The 26099-nt window shown below is 33.7% G+C and overlaps 1 protein-coding gene across 12 annotated transcripts in view; it reads right to left on the reverse strand.

Moving 5' to 3' along the window:
• The window catches only part of SENP7 (SUMO specific peptidase 7), a 147875-nt gene that overhangs the window by 21092 nt on the left and 100684 nt on the right, over positions 1-26099 (reverse strand). For all 12 annotated transcript variants that reach the window (XM_025989969.2, XM_025989968.2, XM_025989967.2 and 9 more), the window contains 9 exons: positions 25246-25430; positions 23836-24175; positions 22762-22919; positions 19857-20003; positions 15607-15640; positions 8480-8659; positions 6655-6917; positions 4966-5099; positions 3324-3440 (listed from right to left, as the gene is read on the reverse strand). In XM_025989969.2, coding sequence (XP_025845754.2) covers positions 3324-3440; positions 4966-5099; positions 6655-6917; positions 8480-8659; positions 15607-15640; positions 19857-20003; positions 22762-22919; positions 23836-24175; positions 25246-25430 — 1558 coding nt within the window. The remainder of the gene's footprint in view (positions 1-3323; positions 3441-4965; positions 5100-6654; positions 6918-8479; positions 8660-15606; positions 15641-19856; positions 20004-22761; positions 22920-23835; positions 24176-25245; positions 25431-26099) is intronic.

Raw genomic sequence — 26099 nt, forward strand, 5'->3', positions numbered from 1 at the left:
CATATTATGAACAGCTGTACGCCAATAAATTAGGCAATCTAGAAGAAATGGACGCATTCCTGGAAAGCCACAAACTACCAAAACTGGAGCAGGAAGAAATAGAAAACCTGAACAGGCCAATAACCAGGGAGGAAATTGAAGCAGTCATCAAAAACCTCCCAAGACACAAGAGTCCAGGGCCAGATGGCTTCCCAGGGGAATTCTATCAAACGTTTAAAGAAGAAATCATACCTATTCTACTAAAGCTGTTTGGAAAGATAGAAAGAGATGGAGTACTTCCAAATTCGTTCTATGAGGCCAGCATCACCTTAATTCCGAAACCAGACAAAGACCCCACCAAAAAGGAGAATTACAGACCAATATCCCTGATGAACATGGATGCAAAAATTCTCAACAAGATACTAGCCAATAGGATCCAACAACACATTAAGAAAATTATTCACCATGACCAAGTAGGATTTATCCCCGGGACACAAGGCTGGTTCAACACTCGTAAAACCATCAATGTGATTCACCATATCAGCAAGAGAAAAACCAAGAACCATATGATACTCTCATTAGATGCAGAGAAAGCATTTGACAAAATACAGCATCCATTCCTGATCAAAACCCTTCAGAGTGTTGGGATAGAGGGAACTTTCCTCGACATCTTAAAAGCCATTTACAAAAAGCCCACAGCAAATATCATTCTCAATGGGGAAGCACTGGGAGCCTTTCCCCTAAGATCAGGAACAAGACAGGGATGTCCACTCTCACCACTGCTGTTCAACATAGTTCTGGAAGTCCTCGCCTCAGCAATCAGACAACAAAAAGACATTAAAGGCATTCAAATTGGCAAAGAAGTCAAATTCTCCCTCTTTGCCGATGACATGATACGATACTCTACATAGAAAACCCAAAAGCCTCCACCCCAAGATTGCTAGAACTCATACAGCAATTTGGTAGCGTGGCAGGATACAAAATCAATGCCCAGAAATCAATGGCATTTCTATACACCAACAATGAGACTGAAGAAAGAGAAATTAAGGAGTCAATCCCATTTACAATTGCACCCAAAAGCATAAGATACCTAGGAATAAACCTAACCAAAGAGGTAAAAGATCTATACCCTAAAAACTATAGAACACTTCTGAAAGAAATTGAGGAAGACACAAAGAGATGGAAAAATATTCCATGCTCATGGATTGGCAGAATTAATATTGTGAAAATGTCAATGTTACCCAGGGCAATTTACACGTTTAATGCAATCCCTATCAAAATACCATGGACTTTCTTCAGAGAGTTAGAACAAATTATTTTAAGATTTGTGTGGAATCAGAAAAGACCCCGAATAGCCAGGGGAATTTTAAAAAAGAAAACCATAGCTGGGGGCATCACAATGCCAGATTTCAGGTTGTACTACAACGCTGTGGTCATCAAGACAGTGTGGTACTGGCACAAAAACAGACACATAGATCAATGGAACAGAAGAGAGAACCCAGAAGTGGACCCTGAAATGTATGGTCATCTAATATTCGATAAAGGAGGAAAGACTATCCATTGGAAGAAAGAAAGTCTCTTCAATAAATGGTGCTGGGAAAATTGGACATCCACATGCAGAAGAATGAAACTGGACCACTCTCTTTCACCATACACAAAGATAAACTCAAAATGGTTGAGAGATCTAAATATGAGACAAGAGTCATCAAAATCATAGAAGAGAACACAGGCAACACCCTTTTTGAACTCAGCCACAGTAACTTCTTGCAAGATACATCCACAAAGGCAAAAGAAACAAAAGCAAAAATGAACTATTGGGACTTCATCAAGATAAGAAGCTTTTGCACAGCAAAGGATACAGTCAACAAAACTAAAAGACAACCTACAGAATGGGAGAAGATATTTGCAAACGACCTATCAGATAAAGGGCTAGTTTCCAAAATCTATAAAGAACTTATTAAACTCAACACCAAAGAAACAAACAATCCAATCATGAAATGGGCAAAAGACATGAAGAGAAATCTCACAGAGGAAGACATGGACATGGCCAACATGCACATGAGAAAATGCTCTGCATCACTTGCCATCAGGGAAATACAAATCAAAACCACAATGAGATACCACCTCACACCAGTGAGAATGGGGAAAATTAACAAGACAGGAAACCACAAATGTTGGAGAGGATGTGGAGAAAAGGGAACCCTCTTACACTGTTGGTGGGAATGTGAACTGGTGCAGCCACTCTGGAAAACTGGGTGGAGGTTCCTCAAAGAGTTAAAAATAGACCTGCCCTACGACCCAGCAATTGCACTGTTGGGGATTTACCCCAAAGATTCAGATGCAATGAAACGTCGGGACACCTGCACCCCGATGTTTCTATCAGCAATGGCCACAATAGCCAAACTGTGGAAGGAGCCTCGGTGTCCATCGAAAGATGAATGGATAAAGAAGATGTGGTTTATGTATACAATGGAATATTACTCAGCAATTAGAAACGACAAATACCCACCATTTGCTTCAACGTGGATGGAACTGGAGGGTATTATGCTGAGTGAAATAAGTCAATCGGAGAAGGACAAACAGTGTATGTTCTCATTCATTTGGGGAATATAAATAATAGTGAAAGGGAATATAAAGGAAGGGAAAAGAAATGTTGGGAAATATCAGGAAGGGAGACAGAACATAAAGACTCCTACCTCGGGGAAACGAACTAGGGGTGGTGGAAGGGGAGGAGGGCGGGTGTTGGAGAGGAATGGGTGACGGGCACTGAGGTGGACACTTGACGGGATGAGCACTGGGTGTTTTTCTGTATGTTGGTAAATTGAACACCAATAAAAATTAATTAAAAAAAAAAAAAGAAGAATAAATGCTAAAGAGAGATTTGGAGCCTGAGTGATTGGAATAGGATTAGTATTATTAGTTAAACAATAGGGCTCAGGTAAGACAAGGACTAGAAACTTTGCGTCAAAGTTTATAAAAGTTTCCTATCTATCTCTTTCAGAGAGAACTACAGACTTGCTTCTTTTCCTTTCCCAAAGTGATCTGTAATTTTTTAAGTACATCCTTCACCACAGTAATATAATAGCCAAGAAATATAAATCAAAAATAAAAACTAAAACAAACAAAAAACAGTAACTCTTCTGAAGTATATAGTATCTATGGGAAGTAAAGGAATGAAACTGAAGTAGTCAACTGTAGAAAACCCTGTAGGCAAAATCTTTTAAATCTGAATTCTTGGCAGGATGCTTTTAGCTAGAGTTAAAAAAAAACTTCAGTGATGGGCATGTAGTTTAAGATTCACACCAAAACACACAGATGAGAAAATCATTTATCATTGTACTTACTTCAGGTAGAAATCAATGATTACATCATTAAGAAACTCTCCTTCTTCTAAGCACTCCAGATCTTCATTAGTCACTCCCAATCCCCCTTTAGTAGGTGGTGGAGGATACACAATCAACCTTAAAAGTAAAACTAAAGTTAAAACATATAGGTACTGAAAACTCCATTATCAAAGAGATTTGTTATATAGAATTCTAAAAGGGCAATGTATTCAATAACTAAGACATACAGAGTAAAAAAAATGGGACAGGATACAAGCAATTATATTTTCTTTCTTTATTTTCACAAGGTACTAACAGTACTCTCATTCTCTTTTCATTTCCAATCCCATGTGGGCTAGTATCATATTTGTCTAATCAATACCTTATACCCATAATCAGTGGATATCAAAGATGTCTCTATTCTGTACAATTTTTAACTTTCAACAAACTGATGTAATAAACCATAAAAGACTTTCCTACACTCTACTTTCCAACTCTAAGTTTGAATCCCCAAGACTAGTTCCACGGCATTCAGGTGGGCCAACAATCAAAAACTATATTCTCCTACTGGTGGCTGGTCTACAGCAACTGCTGAGCAATAAAGAAATAAGATGGAGCAGAGAAGGCAAGTCTCCTATAACAAAGTCTTTACAATGTAAAATTTGAGAGAATATAAAGGAAATAAATAATTATATCATAAGAAGAAAGAAGTAGGAAACAGATAACCACTAATTAAGCATCTTTTTTCTGGCACCTTCTCTTAAATCTCAGAAGAGCGGTTTTGAGTTTTTAGCTATGATCTTAGAATAGACAGGATGGTCCTCGTTGCCTGAATGTAGCCAATAATAAGTGTATAATAATAAGGACTTCTAAAAAATATATAATAATAATAATAATAAGGACTTCTTAAGCCAGAATGATTCGAGAAGATTAAGTCATAGGCAATTGATTTAATCTTAGCACCTAAATCAAATAACATGTAATTTTAAACGCTAACATGATAGTTATTATTTCATTAGCTATTTTCTATCCTGTTTTTTCATTTGTTTTTTAAAAAACAGAAAAAAGGAATCACACAGAGCAATAGAAATCACCCTCAAAGGCAAAGACTCCTATTCTAATTCTAACTGACTACCATGAGAAGACATACAAGATGAACTATGAATAAAGTAGCAACTTATGAAAAAGAAGTTCTAACAAACTCCAAAGTACCTTAAATTGAGCCACACTTTCGTTAAGTAATCCCACTTTTCCTACCATATATTCAGATATGGAATATGTAATAAAAAACCATACACTGCTACACAAATATTTTCAACAAATACTTTAATATTACTAAATTTGACATTTTAGTTGCCATTTATGTCTTACCGACCTAATACTAAATGAAATGGCACCAGCTCTTTTCTTAACAAATTTAACTTTCTCAAAAGCAAAAAATTATTATTTCTATTACTAACCATCAGTGTAAGAGCAAAACTCAAAACATTTAGAAGGTAAACTATTGTCAAATCAACATGTTATACATCTGAAACTAATATAATATTGTGTGTCAATTACACCTCAATTAAAAAGAAAAAGGTAAACTACTTAAAATCAGCAACAAGAATGACAACTACTAACGAGTCCACCTATTACAAACAGGATATGTCACAGTACATACTTTTGAACAGGTCCAGTGTGCCTGACTTCTTGCCATTCTTCATCTGGATTAGATGTAATAGAAAGTGAGTAGCAACCACTACTTTGCTTCTGCAGGAAGGTGTAAGTAGGCTTGGCTATTTCTGTATTTGAAGGCTGACAGAAAATGTCAAAGAAAAAGGTTTCCTTATAGATATATAAAAATACACATTAACTCTCAAAAGGATAGTCAAAACCTAGGCTTTTAAGAGAAAATGTGACTAAAAGAAATCAGTATCAATGAGTTATATCTATACATTTAGAATTTCTCCAAAGATATTGTATAAGCAAAATAATACTTTTGATCAAAAGACACTATACAGGGACGCCTGGGTAGCTCAGTCGGTTAAGCTTCTGACTCCTGATTTCAGCTCAGGGCATAATCTCAGGGTCATGAGAGGGAGCCCCTTGTTGAGCTCTATGCTCAGTGGGGAGTCTGCTTGAGAGTCTTTCTCTCCCTCTCCTCCTCCTCCTTCTTGTACATGTTGTCTAATAAATAAATAAATAATGATAATAAATAAATAAATAAATCTATCAAAACTAAGAAAATAACATTGGCATAATATTATAAACTACACTATGGATTTGTTCTGCTATCACTAGTGTTTCCACTAATATCTTTTTTCTGTATTTGGATCCTACAATTCCTGTCTTTGTCTTTGATGACCTTGATATTTTCAAGAGTACTGGTCACTTGTTTAGTAACTGGATTTGTCTGATTTTTTTTCATGATAGGATTGAGGTTATACAATACTGGGGAAAATACCAGAGAAATCATGTCCCCCTCTCAGTATGTGATGTGACAGGTTTATTACGTCAATATCTTATTCCTGGTGATGTCTGCCACATTTCTCCACTGTAAAGCTATGTTTTTCTTTTTATAACTAATAAATATTTGGCTGAGAGACTGAGATTATCCACATATCCTGTTTCTCCTTACGTTTTCACCTATTAAATTTAGTATCTCTTGGTGGACCTTGCCTGCAACAATCATTGACTATGGTGGTTTTTTATTTTCTCATTCCTTTTACCCTTATTAATTGAAATACTTTTCTTTTTTTTTTTAATTTTTATTTATTTATGATAGTCACAGAGAGATAGAGAGAGAGGCAGAGACACAGGCAGAGGGAGAAGCAGGCTCCATGCACCGGGAGCCCGACGTGGGATTCGATCCTGGGTCTCCAGGATCGCGCCCTGGGCTAAAGGCAGGCGCCAAACCGCTGCGCCACCCAGGGATCCCTGAAATACTTTTCTAAGAAAGAACTGTCAATTATCCACCATCAGTATTTATTTTTCATTCATTAATTGAGGTATTTATTTGTATCAATAAAGATTTATGGGCATTTATTTTATTTTTCAGTAAATTTTTTATTTTATTTTATTCATTTCATTTATATTATCATTAATGTTCTAACTTTGGGATACCTGGCTGGCTCAGTTGGTGGAGCATGCAAATCTTGATCTCAGGGTCATGAGTCTAAGCCCCATGTTGGGTGTCAAATTTACTTAAAAAATAAAATAAAATAAAGATAAAACTGTTCTAGCTTTGATATTAGGAGTTCTTTCAGGTTGGCTCCTATGCCCTTCTGACAAAACGGCATTTTGAAATCATTCTATCTTCAGTGAAAAAATTCTTACTAAACCTTGCCAATTATATTAATCATATGCTAACCTGAGATACTGATTTCATCTTCATTTCTTCAGCAGCAGCAGCAGGAAAAGAACAAGTCGAAGCACAATAGTAATGAATAAAAGAACTTTCTTTTGAAGAGAGGTTCTGAAATAAAGGAAGTGCCTGAACCCAAGACAATGGATAAGAAAGCTCTAATTCTCCACTGGCTGTACTTATTTCTGTCATAATATCTTTCAATTTCAATTCTTCTCTTTGTGAAATAGGACTGTGTAACTCAAGGAAAATGAATTCACTGGATTTTGCTACAAGAGAAAAAAGAAACCAATTTTTAGCAATAGTGTTATTTTTCAAGGGAATAATAATTAAAATAATTTAATTATTAACATCAGTAACCTTTGTATGTTAGTTAATAACCCAGGCAAATTCAATCTCAAAATAGGCCATCAGTAACCTAGATTCAAAACTCACACATTTTAAACTCTTCCTGCAATAAAATGGAAACTCTACAATGGTACTATTTGCTGTATCTCTACTATCTGGCATTTAGTAGGTATTAGTAAACATTTGTTAATGAATGTACAAATAAATGAATGAAAGATAACTAAGCAATGAATTATTCTTCTCTAACCTCCCCTATGTATCAAATCTACCAATTAAAAAAGCAACCCAATTAAACACTTCCTTCAAAATCATTTTGTTTTATCAATCGTTTCAACAATGGTCTCAAATGACATGCACTTCCCCCCTAATAATTATAAACGGCTAGTTTTATTTCCCCAACTTCTCTATTTAGTCATGAATTTTCCCAATTAATTTGGAGTAAGACAGCAAAATAACTACAGTAGTCCTCCCTTATCCATGGTTTCATTTTCTACAGTTATGGTCACCCATGGTTAACCACCACAGTCCAGAAGCAGATGATCTTCCTTCTGGCCTATCACCATCAGGTCAATAGTAGGCTAACACTACATCAATATGCCTATATTATTCACTTATTTTCATCTTATCGCATAAGCATTTTATCTTTTCACAGTGTCATAAGAAGGGTGAGTACAGTATAGTAAGATTTTGAGAAAGACCATATTCCTGTAACTTTTATTACAGTATATTGTTATAATTATTATTATCAGTTATTGTTGTTAATCTCTTACTGTACCTAATTTACATATTAAATTTCATCATAGGTACATATGTATAGGGAAAAAACATAGTATATATAGAGTTCAATACCATTTGTGGTTTGAGGCATCCATGGGGGGTCGTGGAACATATCCTCTATGGATAAGGGAGAGACTACTGTAATATTAAAGGTATAAAATTTGGTTCACCACTTACCACATTTTATATGCAAGGGAGTACAAAGGGCAAGGTAGAGAGATCAAAGAAGTAAGAAAGAACCTTACTAATTTGATTTGCCCAATTTTAAACTAGACTCCTTAAGAACTAAAAACTAAACAAAGTTGGGAAATATTTAAGATACATATAAATAGAACAGTTTTGGGAGCATTCTCCCAAAAGTCAATTCAGTCTTAGAGAAATGATATATAAGTAAACTGAGTTTTTTTTTAAAAATTCAAGAAAATGCTGAAGTAAAGACTTCTGTATTTTATTTAACTTTGCCACTGATTAGTTGTCATAGTTCATTATAAAACAAGGGCATGGAACTCGTAAGAAATCAGGAGAAATTATGTAGAAGAAATAATTTATCTTGCATAATATTAAAGGATAAGATTACTTTTAATCCAATGAAATTAATTTCAATTCAATGATAATTACATTCTACTTAATTGTTTTAGAAGAAAACTACTTTATTTACAGGACCTTCTTAGGTTATTCCAAAATTTAGATATCATTTCATACTCACACTGCTGACTTAACATGAAGTTTTCTAGTTGGGTCTGAATCTCTTGAAGATAATTTGCAGAGACCCAGAGGAAAAGGATAGCATGACTCCTTTTACTGTGATCGTCATCCTTATTTTTCCATAACCCAAACCTCTTTAAGTGTGTGGTATCCACTAGCAATGAAACCTCATTCAAGGACACTGAAACAAACAAACAAAAAAAGATAACATTAGGAATACAATACTTACACACTACATGACTCTCCTTGAATACATGATGTTTTTCAAAAAAATGATATGCAAAATTTTACAAAAATATTATTTCCAGTACACTTCACTAAACTTAGCTAAAATGCCTCAAACAATATTATCAGCATAAGAAACATATTACAACTGGAAAGGCCCAAATAATTATCCAACAATCCCAGTTATAATCAGGAAAAGGAAATATGAAATTAAACTTCCATAGCATATCAACTTTTTCCTGAGAGATTTCTTACTGGGAGCGCTGATATCACCAGAAAAAAAAAGTAGAAAACAAAAGAAGAAGAAGAAAAAAGATGACAACAATGACTATTTTATCTATGCACAAAACTAAGCATAGTATAATTTAGAAAATTACATATTTCTCTCTTGCTCAATACTATCAACCAAGACCCCAAATGCTACCATAAGCCAAATTATTCCTAGGTTTCTTCTCCCAAAAGATCTGCATTCCACTATACAGACTAGCCACTATCAAAAGACTCTCAAAGATATTATGAGCTTTTAAATGGTCTAAGACAGTATTTCTTGTAAAATTCTTCAGGCTTAAAAAATAAATAAATAAAATTCTTCCAGGTTTTACTTCTCAAAACGTGTAGGTATTCACCCAGAATTATGGGTCTTTTCTCCTAGTAAACTAAAAGAATCTTCTTTGAGGACTTTTTTAATTCAAATAAACATAGAAAACTAGTGTAAACAAGTCCTGAAGGTCTTCCGGTCCAACTTCAAGAAAACAAGCATCTGAACTAGGAATACAAGGATCAGTTAAGTACAAACTCAAGACGAGTACTTGTCTGAAACACATCTCTTGGACACCTGGGTGGCTCAGCGGTTGAGCATCTGACTTTGGCCCAGGGCATGATTCTAGGGTCTCAGGATCGAATCCCACATCAGGCTCCCTGCATGGAGCTAGCTTCTCTCTCTGCCTGTGTCTCTTCCTCTCTCTCTCTCTCTCTCTCTCTCTCTCTCTCTGCGTCTCTCATGAATAAATAAAGCCGAAAGAAAGAAAAGAAAAGAAAAGAAAAAAAAAAGAAAAGAAAAGAAAAGAAAAGAAAAGAAAAGAAAAGAAAAGAAAAGAAAAGAAAAGAAAAGAAAAGAAAAACACATCTCTTAGTAGTCCTCCCCTGCATTATTTCCTGGTACCCCACCTTGGTACTCAAAATCTAGTTCTCCGCCTATGATGACCCTCGGGATCACATCAGAGCCCGATGGAGATACAGAATATCAGGTTGTACCCTACATGTATTGAATCAGAATTTTTGGCTTATCAAAAAACAAAACAAAACCCCAGGTGATTCATATCATTCAACACTGAAGTTTGAAAAGCATTTTACAATAAGCATTCAAATACTTAACAAGGCATCTTAAAGTTCCCACACTAGCAATGCTTTTTTACTTTTTCTTACAATCAAATGATCCATTTTAAACATCTTGTCTTCATTTCTTTCATATTCCCTCTTCCTTTGTTCATTCTTTCCTTTCCTTACTCCATTTCTCCATGTCTTTTTCTTGCTCCTATTCTGTATTTCTAGTTCTCCTCTGTGCCTGTTTGCATGCTTTGCCCATCTGGTTACTCTATTTCACTGCTCCTTCTAAAAATATTTTACATTTCTTCTTTCCCTTTCTAACTCTGTTTCTACCTTTAATTTACTGGAATTTTCCTGGATAATCCTTTTTAAAATCACTTCTATCTATCAATCAATCTGTTTCTATCCATCTGTCATCTATCTATGGATCTATTTTTTTTTTGCATCCATTTATGTTTTATATACCTCCCTACACACCTATTTACCTTCCTAGCTAGCTGTCACCATTCATCAATCTTATCTTAGTGTAGTATTTTTTTAAAGATTTTCTTTATTCATGAGAGACACAGAGAGAGAGGCAGACACACACGCAGAGGGAGAAGCAGGCTCCAGGCTCCCTGCAGGGAATCTGATGCAGGACTCAATTGCAGAACCCCAGGATCATGCCCTGAGCCAAAGGCAGATGCTCAACCACTGAGCCATCCAGGTATGCCTTTACCCTAGTATTTTAACTGAATTCTATTTAAGATTTCTCCTCTTATTGTCTACAATTATACTTTATTTTCTTATAAGCTCCTCCTTTCAAACCCTTCTATCTCTCACTCCCACATTCTTTATCTCATTTCTTTTTTTTTACTCTTTCCTACAGGCTCATAACTTTAAAACTTCTTTCTTTCTTCCTACTTTCTATCTTGGTCCTTTCCTTTTTCTTCTCTGATTGCTTTTTTCTGTATCTTTTCTTAGTCCAATTCATTCACTATCCTTTTCTTTATTCTTAACCTGCCTGTATCCTGCCTGCCTTTCTTTCCTCTTCCTTTCTTTCCATCCTTTCTTCATCTCTTTATCTCTCCTTTCCTCTTTCCCTCTTTCATTCTTCCTCTTCTTCCTCCTTCCATTCTTACCTTGTGTTTTTAAACATTTTTCATTACTCTTTTGTTCTCTTTCTCTTTCCATCTATTTTGTACGGTCTTTCATATTGGCTTATGCCTTTTAAAGTCTGTTCTGTCCCTATCTCCCTCACCCCTGACCTAGCTATCCTTAACTATGACTTTTCATTTCTTTCCAGTTTTACTGAGATACAATTATCATGTAACATTGCATAAGTTTAAGCTGTCTAATGTCAATTTGATACACTTATTTAGTGCAAAACAATTGCCATGGAAGCATTAGCTAACACTTCCATAACTATCATTTCATTTTCATGGTGAGAACATGTAAGATCGACTCCCTTGGTAATTTTCAAATATATAATACAGTAGTAACTGTAATCACCATTCTGTACATTATTCTTATACCTGGAAGATTATAATCTCTGACCAAATCTTCCCATTTCCCCCATGTCCCAGCCCCTGTAACCTCCATGCTAGTCTCTGTTTCTGTGAGCCAGCTTTTTTAGATTCCATATATAAGCAGTATCATGCAGTATTTGTCTTTCTCTATCTGACTTATTTCAATTAATATAATGCCCTCAATGTTCATTCATGTTCTCATGGATTTCAGGGCAAGATTTCATTCTTTCTCAAGACTAATATTCCACTGTACATATTTTTTTAATATTTTATTCATTTATTCATGAGAGACACAGAGAGAGAGAGGCAGAGGGAGAAGCAGGCTCCATACTGGCAGCCTGATGTGGGACTCGATCCCAGGACTCCAGGATCACACCCTGGGCCAAAGGCAGGAGCTAATCCACTGAGCCACCCAGGTGTCCCTCCACTGTACATATTAACCACACTTTTATCTATCCATCAGACATTGAGGTGGTTTCCATATTTTGGCTACCTTGGATAATGCAAGGTGCATCTATCTCTTCAAGATCCTATTTTCATTTCTTTTGGATATATACCCAGAAGTGGGATTTGCTGGATCATATAGCAGCTCTGTTTTTACCTTCTTCAGGAACCTGCAGAATATTTTCCACAGTAGCTGCCACACTTTACAATCTCATCAACAGTGTACAGAGATTCCCCTTTTTCCTTACGAACACTTGCTGACTTCTTGTCATTCTGATGATAGCCATTCTAACAAGTATAAGGGGATATCTCATTGCGGTTTTCATTTGCATTTTTGTGATTAGTGATGTTGAGCATCTCTTCATGTGCTTATTTGTCATTTGTATGTCTTTGGAAAAAATGTGTATTCACTTCCTCTGCCCATTTTTAAGTCAGACTTGTTTTTGCTATTGAGTTCTCTGAATTCGTTATTTATTTTGGATATTAACTCTTTATTAGATTTCTGGTTTGCAAATATTTTCTCCCATTCTGTTGGATGCTTTTTCATTTTGCTGATGATTTCCATTACTATGTAGCAGCTTTTTAGTTTGATGGAGTTCCACTTGTTTATTTTAGCTTCTGCTACTTCTGCTTTTAAAGTCAAATCCAAAAAAATCATGGCCAAGACTGATGTGAAAAAGCTTACCCCCTAATGTTTTTCTTCTAAGAGTTTATGGTTTCAGAATCTTAAATTTAAAGCTTTAATCCATTTTGAGTTGATTTTTGTATATAGTAAAGATGAAAGTCCAGTTTCATTCTTTTGCTTGTGGCTGTCTGGCTTTCCCAGTACCATTAATTGAAGAGATTATTCTATTCCGATTAGTATATACTTGGCTCCTTTATGAAAAATTAATTGACCATATATGCATGGGTTTATTTCTGGGCTCTCAATTCCGTTCCACTGCTCTATGTGTCTGTTTTTATGCCAGTACAAAATTGTTTTGATTACTATAGCTTTGTAATGTAGTCTGAAATCAGGAAGTGTGAGGACTGTTCTCAGGACTGTTTTGGCTATTTGGGGTTTTTTGTTGTTCTGGACAGATTTTAGAATTTTTTCTATTTCTGTAAAAAATGTCATTGAAATTTTGATAGGTATTACATTGAATCTGCAGATCACTTTGGGTAGTGTGGACATTTTAACAACATTAATTCTTGTAATCTCTGGGCACTGTAACTCCCGCACTGAAAACTGTCAGTGAAACTGGCAGCAAAGACAGACATTAAATTACAAGAGTAAGAATTTTCAGAAACTTCTCAACATTTCTTCCTCAGGCAGCTCACAAAACCAAATAAGTGATACTATTTCTGTGAAATCTAGAAAATTACTACTAATCCAAATGTACCAACCTTTTAGTATAAAAGCATAAGTTTCTGTAGAAAGACTACTTTCAAAACATTTCCCTTTAAAAAGGGGGAATTTAACATCCATCATTAAGGAAAATATATCTCACAACCAAATTTTCCCCAATATTTCGTTTATTTGGTTACAGGACTATGGAAGAAACTGAAAGTGGGAGTTGCTTATAATTTTTCCTACCCACTATTAGGGGTCCTAGTAACAGAACCCTAATCGTATTTAGGAGGCAAGATACTTAGCTTTTAGAAAATGTATTTCCTCCTTCCTTTGCAAATAGATCTGTGATATGACTACACTCTAGCTAAGAAAATGTAATTAGAAGAGGTTAGTTGGTATGCACACTTAAGAAGGCTCCTTAAAAAGGCAAGAGATAGGTGGTATGTGTACTTTTTACAATTTTCCCTTCCTCCTGCTTTCCACCTACAACACAAACATGATGACTGAAATATGAGCAGCCATGTGGACCATGAGACAAATTTAAGGATGAAAGTTATGTCAGGAATGACACTGTAAAAAAAACAAAAAAGACTGGGTCTCTGATGACCAAAGAAACACTGTATCAGCCCTGTTCAGCTTACCTATGGATTTCTTCCTTATGAAGGAAAGATAAATTATGTTCTTACAGCCACAGCTAAACATAATTAGTAGCTAATATAAATAAGTAAATTAATATTTCCCTCAGGTACTATAGAAAAATAAACATTTAGACTTCTACGTTCCTCATCTATTAAAACCCTTTATATGCATGTCTTGTTTTTAAGAGATTTTTATGGGGCGCCTAGGTGGCTCAATCCATTAAGTGTCTGACTTTGGCTCAGGTCATAATCTCAGGGATCCTGAGATGGAGCCCTACATGGGGCTTTGCACTCAACTGGGAGTCTGCTTATCCCTTTCCCTCTGCCTACTCCCCTTGCTCACGTTCTGAAATAAGTCAAAGACAAATACTGCATGTTATCACTTATGTGTAAAATTTAAAACACACACACACACACAAGCTCATGGATACAGAGATCAGATTACTGGCTGCCAAAGCCAGGGGGCGGGCAGGCAAGATGGGTAAAGGGAACAAAAGGTACAAACTTATAAATAAGTCATGGGGATATAATCCACAGCATGGTGACTATAGTTACTAACACTGTAGTATTCATGTGACAATCACTAAGTGTGATCTTAAAAGTCATCAATTACCACAATAGGAAAAAAAAAAAAAACCTTTTGCAACTATGTATGGGGAAGATGTGAACTAGACACATAGTAGGAATCATCATGCAGTATATACAAATATCAAATCATTATGTTGTACCTGAACCAATACCTGAAACCAATATAATGTTACATGTCAATTATACTTCAATTTAAAAAAAAAAAAAAGATATGAGAGGAGCACTATTACATAGATACTTAAATATAGATTACTGTACTTTCTTTTAGGAAATTATTTTCTTTTAAATCACAAGTCTTTATTTGTTTCTTCTAAATAGTTAATGCTAGGGGCACCTGGGTGGCTCTGCGGTTGAGCATCTGTCTTTGGCTCAGATTGTGATCCCAGGGTCCTGGGATCGAGTCCCACATCAGGTTCCCTACAGGAAGAAGCTTCCTCTCCTCCCTAGTCATTTTGTGAAGTACTACTTGTATCTATTTTCCTTCATTCTTTTCATAATTCTTTCTCTAGAGACTATTCTATTGTTTCTTGTTTTCTTAATGTCATTATTATTCTGAAAGGATTTTAGTTGGGGAGAAAATAAAAAAATGGTCTGAGTCTCCATATATTACAAGTACAGTTTCCAATCTACTTTGCCTTACTCAGATAAGAAATAGTATTAAAAAATTTCTAACCTCTATATAAAACCATTTTACATATTGTATGCAACATTATAAATTTTCCTTAGTTTATTTTTCATATATTTTCCTTATAATTTTTATTTTCATACATTTCATCATACCAAAATCTTCTTGCTATCAAAACTTTATTTCTATTAATTCCAAAAAGTTACCTTGAGTCCCTTAACATTAATGGTCATTACAATTTTCAGTGTTATCAAACATTTTAACTCCTTTTAAAGATGCTAAAAAAAAAGTGTTAACTTAAAATACATTTTTAACCTTAGATTAACTTAATTTCTATTCTGGAAAAAATTATGGAAACTTGGCTGCAGAAAGAATTCAGAGTTTTTGCCATTTTATGTTCAAAATTACAGTGAAAGAAATCACAAGACAATAACAGCTTACCTTGAAATGGGATCTTAACATATTTTGTCGTGAACTAAAGGAAACATAAGAAAAAAAAGCAAAAAATGAGTTACTACTCAATATAAATTACTATTCAAAATTTTTAGTTTTTTTTCTTTCTCAAACCAGAAGCATGTATTCAAAGTCTATACTAAAAGTGCTCAAGGGACAACTGGCTGGCACAGTCTGTAGAGCATAGAACTCTTGATCTTGAGGGTATGAATTCAAGCCCCATGCTGGGTGCAGAAATAAATTTAAATTTTATTTTAAAGTATAATCTTTAAAAATAAAAGTGCTCAAACCTTTTTATCAAAAAACCAAGAAAATGTTTCACTGTAAATACTTAGTTGTCTTTTTTTTTTTTTTGGAAAAAAGTTTTATGGAAGAACCCTGCATATGTAATTTAACTCTAAATATGCTAAACTATAAAAATCAGTAAAACTTTACTTAATATATTTTTCAACGATTCCTGAATATTTATGGAAGAAACAAGACAAAATCCCAAGAAACTGCCAAGAGAACTCCATAGTATCAGTGACTTTAGTAAATAACCACAAAACAGGCTTTGATTCTTGACTTTGTTGACATTCCCAGCATTCATCTTTGTTTCCATGTTATAAATTCCCTTCTGAGGGAAGATTCAGCCAAGTTGTTCTGTCTGCTCCTTCTGTGCCAGGACATTAATTTTCTCCAGGAATCTTTTGTATAAATCTGACCTTAAGAATTGCTTTTATAATCAACTCTCAAGGTCATGAGCACCTACAATCTTACATGTTCCATCTAAAACAGGTTGCGCTCTTAAGTTCATTTTTCAATTTAATGTCAAATTAATTTGTGACTTATTTATTCTTGTTAGATTTCTCTTTTGATCAATACATTTATGAAATTGTTTGCCAAATCAGGGGTATAGTCTGTGAGCACAAAAACAAAATTAAAAATGGTCTTTGTACATGAATACCTCAATTAACTATCAAGAGAATTCCAAATATGTAGAAAACAGTGCCTAGTGAAACCACAGGTTTACTGTGACTCATTTCTTTTCCAATTTAAAAATTATTTCATATTGTAGCTTCACAAATATAAAACTCATATTTCAGAGTCTAAGTCAGCCACTAAAATAAAATTCAAGAAAGAGCCACATGAATTAAAACCTGAGCTTGGGGGGATCCCTGGGTGGCTCGGCGGTTTGGCACCTGCCTTCAGCCCAGGGCAAGATCCTAGAGTCCTGAGATGAAGTCCCACATAGGACTCCCTGCATGGAGACTGCTTCTCCCTCTGCCTGTGTATCTGCCTCTCTCTCTCTTCGTGTCTCTCATAAATAAATAAAATCTTAAAAAAAAAAAAAAAAGCTGAGCTTGGGGTTCAAGTTCTGTCTCCATTATCTCTACCACTTATACAAACAGTAAGTAGGTGAATTTTGGTTACTTACTGAATCCCTGTCAGCTTTAGGTAAGAGCCTTAATCAAAAGGAGCTTTTATCAATAGACAATAGCATCTGACTAAGTATATTATCTAGTTCAATTCAGTCAAATACACCTTACTAGTCTGTCACACGACTGCTAAATATATTCGGTGTATATTTTCCCTTGCCCAAATCTGACATGATTCAATGCCTTTAATCTCATAAAAATGTATCTTAGCAAATGTAAATAATTATAGAAAATAAATATATGGAATGTTTGCTTTTGAGATTTTATAGACATTATTACAGAATTATGAACTAGAAATAGTGTATCTATATACTTTGGCCTCTATTTTGTTACTACTCTCTCATTCTTCCACAATAAGTATTCTTGTCCTATATCATCAAATCTTCTCTGGCAAGAATCTCATACTCATTTACACCTTTGTATGATGACTAAGCCAACATATAACCTCTCCCAAAGCAAAGCCCTATTCCCAGCAGAAATTTAATCTCCATTTGGGAAAGTAAGACAGATGTTTTTTGTGAGAGTTAAGATAAACCCAATTCTCTGAAATTATACCATATCTATTTATAACTTCTTATAATAGCCAGTACGGTTCTCTGAACACAATGTGTTTAATAAACCTTTGTCCTACTACCAAGAAAGTTGAGAAAAAATAACGAAATGTTCACATTTATTGCAGCCTTCTCCACGTTAAAAAAAATAGCAGTCATTGTCCAACTATAAGAAAATAGGCTCTAATATATGTAAACAGTTTTCCGCTATAGATACTTTTCTAGTTCTGCTAAAATACAACTATCATGAGAGTGAGAACAAGATCTCCAGTTAATCTACAACAACACATTAGTAGAGACACATTAAACATCTGGAAAATGACTGAATTTAATTCTCTTATTTACTCCCCCACAAAAAAAGGTCTTTAATTTCTAAGTTTCAAAGCATTATGAATTGTGTCTGAAAAAAGGATAGTCTTTTGAATCCTTGAAAGTTTTAAGACTTTTAACTTTCTCTTTCCCCTTTTCATGTTATTCATTATTTTTAAGTTTTAAAATTGCTTATGCTCTCTCCTTAATAACATACTGTTTTAATATTCTAGAATTCCTCTCAGCCTTTCTTCATATACATATGTATTTTTTACCTGCATATATTTGCTTTTGATTTACTAAATCACTTTCCTTTAATTAGACATTTAAATTTTTATTTCAATCATAAGAAGTGTTCCAACAAACATGAAACAAAACTTGAAAACCTACTTTATGACATTTATTGAATATATATATATGCACTCCCCAGGACAATCAAAATGTCCAAACAGGAAATAAGGACAATCCAAATATCCCAAAATAGATTCATGAACTAACTTAATAATGGTAAGTTACAAAACAGCATTTATGTCATATACTTTTGATTTAAACCTATAAATATATCTAATATGAAGAATATGGGATGATATACACTGAAGAGTTAACGTCAAATGTCTCTGGATAAGCAAGATTATAGATATTATTTGTAAAATAAAATAAAATAAATAAAATAAAATAGTTTCTTTACTTAATTGTAGTTTTTTGTTTGGTCTTACTTTTGGCCCATAACAAGTCCACCTAACTCTAAAAACAATTAATATATTAACTAATAAAAACCCATTGCTAAATATTTATGTTGGATTTTCTTGCCCAATTACTCAATTATTATCATATACTTATATTATCCAATTTTTTACCACTACAAAGAACTCAACAGAAAAAAAAAATGACTAAATTGAATTTAAAATAAAAAAGTAAAATAGGAGGGGTGGGGGAGTAAAGATTATTTAAAAAATGAATGAAATTCCTTAAAGAAAAAAAAATTGTAAAATCACTCCAGGCAAGCCAAAATCATTATTATCTAAAAACTGCTGATCAGAGAATATTAAACAAAATTGTTCTTGTGCTTTCAATAAGAACAATTTTAACTATATCACAAGTTATCATTATTTGTAGATTCCAGATTTTGCTGGATTTACACTTGAAATTAGGCCATCCTTCTGCATGGTCACCAAATAAACAGCTACTTTATGTCTTAAATCATATGCTATCTTCTTTTAAATGCCTATTTAAGATTGAACTATATATGTAAGGTGTAAAAGCAAATAAAAGCATTGCTCTTCACCACAAGATACTTAAAGACTAATGGAGAGGTTTCAGCAAAAATATAAACAATTATAAACACACAAAATAAATCTTAAAACAGATTACAAAGTGCTTTAAGTACACAGTAAAGGGAGAGGTTACTTCTAGCTAGAAAGGGGAAATGAAAAAAGGCCTCTTGGAAGAGGATGTCTTTCAGAAAGCCTTAAAAGATGGTTAGAATTTTAATAGGCAGAAATAGTGAGAAAATAAAGAACTGAGTAAAATCCTGTCTAAGAACTACTCCTGGAGCTCTTTAAAGAAATGTAGGAATTTGAAGAACTCAGTTTACAATTTGAACCAGCATAATAAGATTTCTTCTTCTTGATCTCAACCATACCTTGAATAAAAATGACTCTAACACCAAGTAAGTTTAAGAGCCCACTGAATATCAGTACTACATATGATCTTTTTTCATACATGATCTTCATTAGAATAGTTGGGTCAAAGTTATAATTTTAGGATATTCCCTTATGATTTTAGGATTTCCCAATTAAAGACATGTCTCAAAGTAGGGATGACATATTCAAAGTGTCTCATATAAAATTAATCTCAATTCCATTTTCATTTGTACTTCAAAAAAAGGACGATCTATAAATGCCTTGTCCATAATGCAAAACTAAAAAAATAAAAACAAAAACAAATTAAATATACTTACTGTAACACAACCTTTAGAAGCTCCTTTTATTTTACCAATATAAACAGAAGTAAATATAAAATCCAGGTGTAGATCCATCTCATCACTAGGTGTAATACAGGAAATGTTTTCCATGACAGGCTTATATGGACATAATTCAGATGAAGCCTAACAAGGAACAAATTATAAAATGCATATAACCCTAAGTATTACACAAATGCTGACAATGATTTTCAAAATCAAATACTTCTTTCAATTGCTATTAATGAAATTTGTAAAGAACTTTATACTGTTCTTACTGTGAAGAAATAGTTATCTAGATTTTTTTCTTAAAAAGCATATGATTTACCTTGAGAAAATTACTCTTAATAATTGAATCTTAAATTCTATAGGCCTAAGCTCCAGAAATATATCTTCCTCTGCATCAAAGTCATGATTTCAAATTTAATATTCCCTAATAGGCTTTATTCATTTTTAGCTCAGCAGAAATAAATTAAGATTTATGTAGTTGTTACTTTAAAATGAGTTTCTAAATGTATTCTCTCTCTTAATCACCACAATCATCCTGTGAGGTAGTTTGGATTTTTCTTCATTTCATAAGTAAAACTAATAGATGTTTGGATTGGTTAAGTGACTTGCCCAAAGTTATAAAGTTAGTGTGAAGCAAAGCTAAGTCAAAACCAGATTTGTATCTCTGGATCAAGGGTTATTTCTACCACATAAAATTGTTTCATAAACCAAGATAATATTCTTAGGTCATGTACTTGAAGGCATGTAAGTGCCTAAGAACCATCTGTTATATCAAATCTTTATGTTTTACTCTATGTCCTATGTCTGAAAATAGCCAACCAGTTATCTAAAACCTCAAAAATCATATCACTTCCACTCAAATAACTACAGAACTCTGCTTTTAAATTACAATATACTACTAGGAAGTATTAGCACCAGCTGTTTCCTACAATCTCTTCTGAATTTTAAACTGCCAAATGACATTTTCGACTCCACATTTGCCCACTCTTTGTACATTAGTCTTCTTTAACCCTAACATCACTAATGACGAAATAAATTACCACGAGGGCAACTATGCACATGTACTCACTCTCCTACTTCTATAAAATGTTATTAATCCTCATCTGAAACATACGTAGGACTCATTATTCTTAACCCAGCTCACAATGCCATTTATCTGCTTAATAAAAATCTTCATCATTCTCATCTTTTTTTTTTTCATTCTCATCTTTTATTGCTTACTCTAGTATTCTTCTTATATCCCTTAAAGAATAAGTACCAAATCAACTACAAGTGACTCTAATCAGATAACCGTGTGTGTTTTAAGTGATAAAATGAGAAGACAGTATAAAAAGAATTTTTTACTGGGGCCTCCCAGTTTGTAAAGATTAACTGCCTCCTAAAAATGGCCAACCCACGCTTCTCACCACTTCATTTAAAACTGCAAATAAGGAAAGGTATGGAGATTTTAAGGTATGCTGACCTATAGATCTTAGTAGGTCTTCACATTATTTTCTGCTTAGTTGTAATCATATTCCATCAGTTCTACAAAAAAATGTTATTTTCTTATAATATGATCATTTCATAATGCCTTATCAAATTATATGCTGCCAAGGAAACTATAATTCACTAAAAAGTTTGAACTCATTATCAATAATGACATGGTTTTCATAACAAATACAACTAAGCCGTCAGGTACACTACTGGCCAAAAAATGGTTACATTTTAACAAAACTTCCAAACAAAGATGCTAAGGTGATCTCTATATAGAGCACCAAATGCAAAGGAACACCAGTGAAACAATAATCAGACCACCAGGGCAGCCCGGGTGGCTAAGCAGCTTAGCACCACCTTCAGCCCAGGGCATGATCCTGGAGACCCAGGATCAAATCCCACGTTGGGCTCCCTGCATGGAGCCTGTTTCTCCCTCTGCCTGTGTGTCTGCCTCTCTTTCTCTCATGAATAAATAAAATCTTTAAAAATAATAATCAGACCACCAAACATTTTTATAGAACTGACCTAATTCTTCATCACATCTTAAAGAATAACAGCCTCTGACCGTATGAAAAAACAAACCAACAGAAGTTTTACCACAGTTCTACACTGGTGATAGCTGATAATCATTTCTTTAAAATAGAGTAATAAGAGGCTGATGATAAGAACACTGACAAAAAATGATTTGTACCTCACTTTAGAGCTATAATTTTTTAAGTACTGTGTCAAAACACAACTGGCTGACATTAAACCGAGATATTTCCATTTATTATTTTCTGTAAGAAGGAAAAGACAATGGACTTACCAAACTGATTGGTTTATGGCTCTATTCTAAATACTTTCATATGTTACTTCATTTAATATTCAATATAGTCTTGCGAGGTAGGTATTATCATCCTCATTTAACTTATGAGGAAACTCAGGCTTAAAGAAGTTAAATGACAGGGCCAGGATTTGTATATGTGCTGCCGAAGCAAGCACCAGGGCCAGGATTTGACACAGATCTGTAATCTCCAGACACCATGTTCTTTCCTCTCCATATTCTGCCTTAATTGCATGTGAGGAAAACGAATAATTCTAAGTAGCCACACTACTGGAAGGCCAGACAGATAAATACTGGAAACTGCTTAATTTTAGGAAATGCTCTGATAAAGTAGTTAAATGTTCAATGAGAATCAGTTTTAAAAAAAAAGAAAAAGTATTCAGTTTTAAATTAAAAAAAATATATAAATGACCAAAATAAGAAATTCTTCCACTTCAAAATAAAGACCATTACATATTTCCTTCAAACGAATATAAAAGTTATATCAAAAGTTAAACTAAGAAATTTCTTAATTTTATTACATTATTCTGCTTCATGAAAGAAACAGTTATTAGTCAACTCTATTTCACTGTTAACCTATGAGAAAGCAGAAATAAATACCTGTACAGATTCACGTGTAATCAATGGCAGTTCTGACAATGCTGATTCAGAAGTACTCTCATTTTCATTAGTGATGACATGGTCTTGCTTAGGTTGTAATTTAAGAATTTCTGAACTTTTATGTTCAACAGGTCCTTCTTCATCACTAGAAACAACAACTAAAAAGGAAAAATTATTTCTTGAATGTGTTACAATAATCACACAATGAAAACTTACTAATTCATGCACTATACCTTTAATAATCTCATTAAAATTTAATCATCTAACTGTCCAGCTTAGAAACTGGATTATCATTCATTATCTAATTTATACTAGCTATATACAATATTTCCATATCAGTGCTATTATTAGGCAATTATCTGAAACCTTACTTTCTGGAGGATGAAGACATTTAAAAATGAATAAAGCCATGAGGAATATATAGGAACAAGTTCTGACTACAACAGTAAAAATGTATTGAACGTAAAAAAATATTAAGTTTAAGATTAAAATTTAAAAAGATAAATTGTACTTTAATGCCTATTACATTAGCTGCCTCCAAAAGAAGCAATGGATGCCTGAGATGTGGGAGACTATTCACTATATATCCTTTAAAACTTTTGTTTGGGGATCCCTGGGTGGCGCAGCGGTTTAGCGCCTGCCTTTGGCCCAGGGCGCGATCCTGGAGACCCGGGATCGAATCCCACATCGGGCTCCCGGTGCATGGAGCCTGCTTCTCCCTCTGCCTGTGTCTCTGCCTCTCTCTCTCTCTCTCTCTCTGTGTGACTATCATAGATAAATAAAAATTTTTAAAAAATTAAAAAAAAAAAACTACTGAGATAAATCACAGTTCACAATTCCTTTAAAAAACAAAAAACTTTTAAAACTTCTTAAAAAGAATATTAAGTCCACTATTTACCTAAATTAATATTACAAAATTCACGAACAAAGTCTTAAACCCCAAGTTTTCTTTTTCTAAAGTTAATATATTCCACAGTAATGTCATAAACAGCTATTGCCCCAGCAAAATTTGAGGGAAGAAATAGAACAAGTAAAGCAGAGAAAATTAAAAAACATTATAATCCTGTTACTTACTTGGTTCTACTGATATCAAAGACTGGTTCCCCTCACTGTGTTCACTTAAAACAGGCTTTTCTATTGCATTCAACTCATTCTCATCCTTCTCAAGCAGGGTAGACTCCCCCACAGTATCAGTGGACATAGAGTTCTCAAAATTTTCAGTGGTTGAACAGTCAACAGAGGAACTTTTCGGAGCAGCACTCAAAGCCAACTCCTGACTATTAAGTGAAGATAGTTTAGCAATATTGCTTTCTATAGGTTCAGGTGTAATTTCTTCAAGCACTTTTGAGTCTTGATAGTTTTCACTTAACTTTTTAAATTCAGCACATACTGTTGAGTCATTTTCTTGTTTTTTCTGAATATAAATACATACAGAAAATTAGCATGTCAAATTTGGCTAAAGACTTTTTTAAAGTTTAAATTCCTAAAGAAGAATATAAAAGTAAAAATATTATATCATTTCTATAACTATAGGGATAGGAAACTGCACAATTATACTGTATCACTCTTGTTAGGGTCTTCCAAGTAAAGAGACAGAATCTGGTCGTCCTACCAGACACTTAAACATTTTTTTTAAAAGGCTGAGATGTGGAAATTCCCATATTTACAGGTATAACTTGTAGAACTTAAGTCAACTTTAGAATAAGAAGAATTTTTTTTACAGTTTTATTTTGTAAAAGTAATGAGGCCAAATGACATCATGTGACTTTATACACAAAAGCAAAAAATTAAAAATTTAAGAGGATAACAATTTTAAAAACTATCAAATCAATCACTGCCTTCACATCTCTCTGTTTAAACCTAAACCATGTTTATAACTCAAAGATACTGAAAAGTCCTAAAAGACCTTGTAAATTAAAGGAGTAAAAAGGTTACCTTCCTGTACATTTACTAACTGTATACTAAGTTTTGAAAATAGGTAGTGTGTGTATGAAGTAGAGTAATTCTTCACTTTCAACAAATTCCCTAAACTCTAGGTAGAGAGTCTTAAAGAAGTTGGTAAGTAAACTACTGATAAAAGAAATATGATAATAATTTTACACAATATATGAAAAAGCAAAAAAAAAAAAAGCAATTGGCTGGACACTATAACTAGAGTATTAATAATATCTGGTTAAAAAAAAAAGGAAAACAATATAGAACAAGCCTGATGGATATATACCAAACTAAAGAGTGCTATCAGAGAAGAAGCATTTTTAACTTTTTTATTTGTTCATAATTTTTGAAATTTGTTCCAATAGCTATTCTACTGAAAAACATCTAAGTTATTTTTAAAAAATCAAACAGAATAAAACAATAGGCAAAGAAAAGAAAGAAATCTAATGATTAAAAGCAGAAAGCTATAAGAACATTATTTGGCCAGAGTCAACTCATTTTTATCATACCATAAATTATTTCATATGATATCTAAATACTTCTACTTACTATCTGTTCTGCTGATTCAAACAAGGAAGAAGTAGAATTATGAGAATCAGGCAAATTACTTCTAAGCCTTTTCTTTCTCTTCCTGGAGGTCAGAGCGAGTTCCATTTTTGAATCAGAAAATGTATCATCTTTATTTCTGCTCCCCTCTTCAAGATGATCACAACCTCTACTTCCACTATTGAGGTCTTAAAAAACAAGAGAAACATAAATATGGCCAAAAAGTACAAAAAGAATTCCTTTTAGAAGAGCTCAAATTGGGACACCTGGGTGGCTCAGCGGTAGAGCATCTGCCTTTGGCTCAGGATATGATCCTGAAGTTCTGGGATCGAGTCCCACATCGGGCTCCCTGCATGGAGCCTGCTTCTCCCTCTGCCTGTATCTGCCTCTTTCTGTGTCTCTCATGGACAAATAAATAAAATCCTTAAAAATTTTTAAAAAAAGAAGAGCTCAAATAAACATCAAAATTGCTGTACAACTTCCAAAACTAATCTAAAGAGATGTTCACTGCTAAATTCTCATACTGACATGGATGAATATAAAGAAATGCTCTATTTGAAGTTGCATACACAAAGTAAATATCCATTGTACAATAAATACGAGGTGAGGAAAATATATTAAAGTGTATATTCTTTAGTAACCAAAGCAAAACAATCAAACTATGTTTATTCCTTTTCCTGTAATCACATTTGACTGTAATACAAAAAAGGGGGGGGGGAGTATTAATAAAATTTGGAAAATTCTCATTTTAAACATTTTGATAATTTACTGTGATTTGAGAAATTAGTTGTATTTTTAAAATTTAAGTGTTATATGCATGTATTTTTAAGTGAAGAGACAATAAATATGAGCATTAA

This window comes from Vulpes vulpes, chromosome 1 (genome assembly GCF_048418805.1).
Source record: "Vulpes vulpes isolate BD-2025 chromosome 1, VulVul3, whole genome shotgun sequence".
NCBI classification, from domain to species: domain Eukaryota; kingdom Metazoa; phylum Chordata; class Mammalia; order Carnivora; family Canidae; genus Vulpes; species Vulpes vulpes.